Here is a 3,727-nt window from a genome sequence, read left to right as displayed (position 1 = left end):
GTGTGTGTGCATGGCTGTGTGTCCTGTGTGTCTCTATTGCCCTGCAGCCTGGTGACCTGTCCAGGTGACCCCGCCTCTCGTCCAGAACGTTAACTGGAGAGGCATCAGCACCTCCTGACCCCACTAGGGGTTTGGGTGTACAGATAGAAAGGCACCACAAACTTAAGATATAAACAGAAACTTTCTGTAAGTAGGAAAGAAATAATAATACATCCAAACTATTTGGACTATTTCTGAGTTATTGTCGCAGGGTAATCAGTCATCTGCAGTTTTGATTGTCTCTTGTGCTGGTCTGAATGGTTTAAAGTGCTGCTTTTACACCTTAACACACCTGGTGCCTAACGGCTCATCAGCAGAACGAAAAACAGAAGACCGGCCCTCAAACGGCACGTCGGAGGAAAACACGTAAAACAGACACGTTCAATGACGTATAGGAAATGTTAGAACAGAGGATCAAGGCACAAAACAGACAAAATAAAATTCTGAAGGAATTAACTTATTATAATAAACAAAACAAATTGGGTGGGATACCTTTGAACTATGATAAACATGAACAGTAAAATAAATAAACAAACTAATAAATTCAGTGTCTCTCTCTCTATGACGTATTACCATCCACATCACCGTGCGTGGCCTGACGTCATTATTGCGCGCCGGTTGCAAACAGAGGAATGTAGTTTATCCGGAACTTGACCGGGTCGGTACCGGTAGGTCCTGCTGGAGTCCAGCTGACCTGGAGCAGCGGACTGGTTCGGTTCGGTTCGGTTCAGGAACTGTCCGGTTCGGAGAGTTATTCCGGGTCATGCTCGGTTATTTGAACGGAACCTGAAGATCGACCGGGTTCAGTCTGAGCTGACCCGGTTCGGCACGCTATCATCATTATCAGAACCGTGTCGGAACCTGGGCTCGAACTCAGCCAGCTGTTTCCCTTCGGAACCAGGTGAGTTCTGCTTCCGTCTTTCAGATGGTCAGGAGGTTCTGGTTCTGCTCCCAGACCCGGTTCGGTTCATCATAAAGCTTTAGGCTGTTCTCACTGGACCGGCGGAACCGGGCTTACAACCAGCTGATTACAGGTCCATAAAGGTTCTGTTCAGAAGTCTGTCATCTGGTTCTGGGCCGATCTGTTCAGAACCAAACAGATCAGATAAACTGAGCCAGAACCTCCTGGAGGACATCTGGATCCAGAACCGGGTCTGATGAAACCAAAGCAGAACCTTTCTGATTCCGGATCATTTCGGTTTCGGTTATGGCAGCATCATGCTGCGGGCTGAACTGGTGGTTCTGACCCAAAACGTGGAGATGAACTGGAACCGGGTCATCAGACTGATTAAACTGGTCCTGAGCAGAACCGTCCAGAACCAGCAGGAGACTGGGCCAGTCCGGTTAAGAGGTTCTGGTGGGTTCTGGGACCGGTTCCCGTCCAAATAGAACCAGAACCAGAGATGTGGTAGGAGCTGATGACAGGTCTGTGGTACCGGGTCGGGTTCTGTTCTTGCTGAAGGTTCTGTGTGGTTCCAGAATGCGATCCAAGATGGCTGCCCTGTTCCTCCTCCTGGTTCTGGTTCTGGTTCTGCTCCTCTTCCTCCAGCGGTTCTCCTCCTCCTCCTACCGGCCGCCGCCGCACCGACCCGCCTCACACAGAACCGGACCGGCCCGGCCCGGTTCCTCTGAAGGAGACGGACTCCAGTATGGAGTCATGTTTGATGCTGGGAGCACTGGGACCAGAGTCCACGTGTTCCGGTTCCGGATGGAGAACCAAGGTACCGGGTTCTGGTGGTTCTGAAGCATCTAACCACTGTTAACTGGGACAGACTGAGGTTCTGGTTCTGGTCGTGCTGAACTGGGTTTGGTCCTTCTCCTCAGGGTTTCCCAGTCTGGACCGGGAGACGTTCCGGGCCATAAAACCGGGCCTGTCCGCGTACGCCGACGACCCGCAGAAGGTCAGAGGGGAAACTGGGTCAACCCGGTTCGGTGATGGTTCTGATCGGTGTCGTCTCGTCTCTGCAGTGCTCCGCCGGCATCATGGCGCTGTTGGACCTGGCCCGGTCCGTCGTCCCCCCGTCCCAGTGGACCAGAACCCCGGTGGTTCTGAAAGCCACGGCCGGCCTGAGGCTGCTGCCTGGAGACAAGGCCGAGCAGCTGCTGGACCGGGTGAGGTTCTGACCCGGTTCTGGTTCTGTCTGGTTCTATTTGACCCGGGAGCTTTGGCTGTAAGGTTCTGGAAGAACCCTGGAGGTTCTGTCCGGTTTGGTTCTGATGGTCGAAATCTGCCCAGCGGTTCTGGTCCCAGTGGAGCAGCTGTGACCCGTTCTGCTGGTTCTGGTTCTGATCCGGTTCTCTTGTTGTTCAGGTGAGGGCGCTGTTCCGGGAGTCTCCCTTCCTGTCCACAGAGGACGGCGTGTCCATCATGGACGGAACCGACGAAGGTACGTCTGCTCCAGAACCGGGTCGGTACCGGGGCGGATCAGCCGGTTCTGGGACCTGTGGAGGTTCTCCAGAACCCGCTCAGCATATGGGAAACGGGTTCTGGTCCATCGGGTCAGAACCAGAGCATTAGTAGACCGGACTGGACATCGTTTATTAGGAGGGCCATATGGGCCTGGCGACCCGGGCCGGTACCGGTGGTACCGGTGCTGGAGGAGCCATGTGACGGCAGATAATCCGTCAGATTAACGGACGGTGAAACCAGTTCTGAACCCGGTTCTGACCCATATGGACTGCTTATGAACGACTTTAAAAAGATTAGGTTCTGGAGAACCACCCCGATTCCAGAACCTGGGATCACTGGGTCGGGATCTGGACCAGGAGGTCAGAATGTCCAGAACCACCCGAACCTGGAGGAATGGTTCTGGTCCAGTCCGGTCTGGCTCGGTCTGGTCCAGCTGAGAGCCAAATGCTCCTGGAGAACTCCAGAGCCGACCCGATACCGGGTTCTGCCTCCAGCTTCAGTCAGAACCTTCAGAACCAAGAGGCGGAGTCTGGATGGGTTCTGGTGACATTTCAGAACCTGACCCGGTTCTTCTTCTCTCCTCAGGGATCTCAGCCTGGATCACCATCAATTTCCTGACAGGTGAGCAGAAACAGGAAGTTCTGATCCGATCCGACGCCTGGAGGACCAGTGGTTCTGAAGAACTGGGCTGGTTGGTCCAGTCCGGTTCTGTTTTCTGGACGGGAGCAGGTAGAGCCCGTCTCGACCTGGTTCTGGACCAGCAGAGAACCAGGCCAGAGGTCCTGGTGGTGCCTTCACTGAGCCTGGGAGACAGGGGATCTGGAGCTCTGAACCCGGTTCTGATAAAGCTGTGTTCTGGTTCCAGGCGGGCTGCAGGGTCCGGACCGGCCCACCGTTGGGATGTTGGACCTCGGCGGCGGCTCGACCCAGATCACCTTCAGTCCCCGTCATGAAGTGAGGACGGTTATTACATGACCCGCTTTGTTCGCCTCGGTTCTGGTGGTCAGCAACCCAGAACCAGAACCAGAACCAGAACCAGAATCTGTTGTTCTCTCTTCATTACAGAAAACCATCCAGATGTCACCAACCGATGACATCAGATCCTTCCAGATGTTCAACCGCACACACACCGTCTACACACACAGGTACACACACACAGGTACACACACAGGTACACACACCGTCTACACACACAGGTACACACACACCGTCTACACACACAGGTACACACACCCCGTCTACACACACAGGTACACACACCGTCTACACACACAGGTA

The 3,727-nt window shown here is 54.2% G+C and overlaps 1 protein-coding gene across 1 annotated transcript in view; it reads left to right on the top strand.

Moving 5' to 3' along the window:
• Positions 1–620: 620 nt before the first annotated feature.
• The window catches only part of entpd6 (ectonucleoside triphosphate diphosphohydrolase 6), a 6,733-nt gene continuing 3,626 nt past the window's right edge, over positions 621–3,727 (top strand). Inside the window, exons 1-8 of the mRNA XM_007542933.2 lie at positions 621–940; positions 1,519–1,760; positions 1,864–1,940; positions 2,008–2,151; positions 2,351–2,426; positions 3,035–3,070; positions 3,315–3,403; positions 3,515–3,631. Coding sequence (XP_007542995.1) covers positions 1,520–1,760; positions 1,864–1,940; positions 2,008–2,151; positions 2,351–2,426; positions 3,035–3,070; positions 3,315–3,403; positions 3,515–3,631 — 780 coding nt within the window. The 5' untranslated portion in view covers positions 621–940; position 1,519. The remainder of the gene's footprint in view (positions 941–1,518; positions 1,761–1,863; positions 1,941–2,007; positions 2,152–2,350; positions 2,427–3,034; positions 3,071–3,314; positions 3,404–3,514; positions 3,632–3,727) is intronic.

The sequence above is a fragment of the Poecilia formosa genome, unplaced genomic scaffold (assembly GCF_000485575.1).
Source record: "Poecilia formosa unplaced genomic scaffold, Poecilia_formosa-5.1.2 Scaffold745, whole genome shotgun sequence".
Taxonomy (NCBI): domain Eukaryota; kingdom Metazoa; phylum Chordata; class Actinopteri; order Cyprinodontiformes; family Poeciliidae; genus Poecilia; species Poecilia formosa.
The sequence above is the reverse complement of the archived record's forward strand: the minus strand, read 5'-3'. Positions and strand labels throughout refer to the sequence as shown.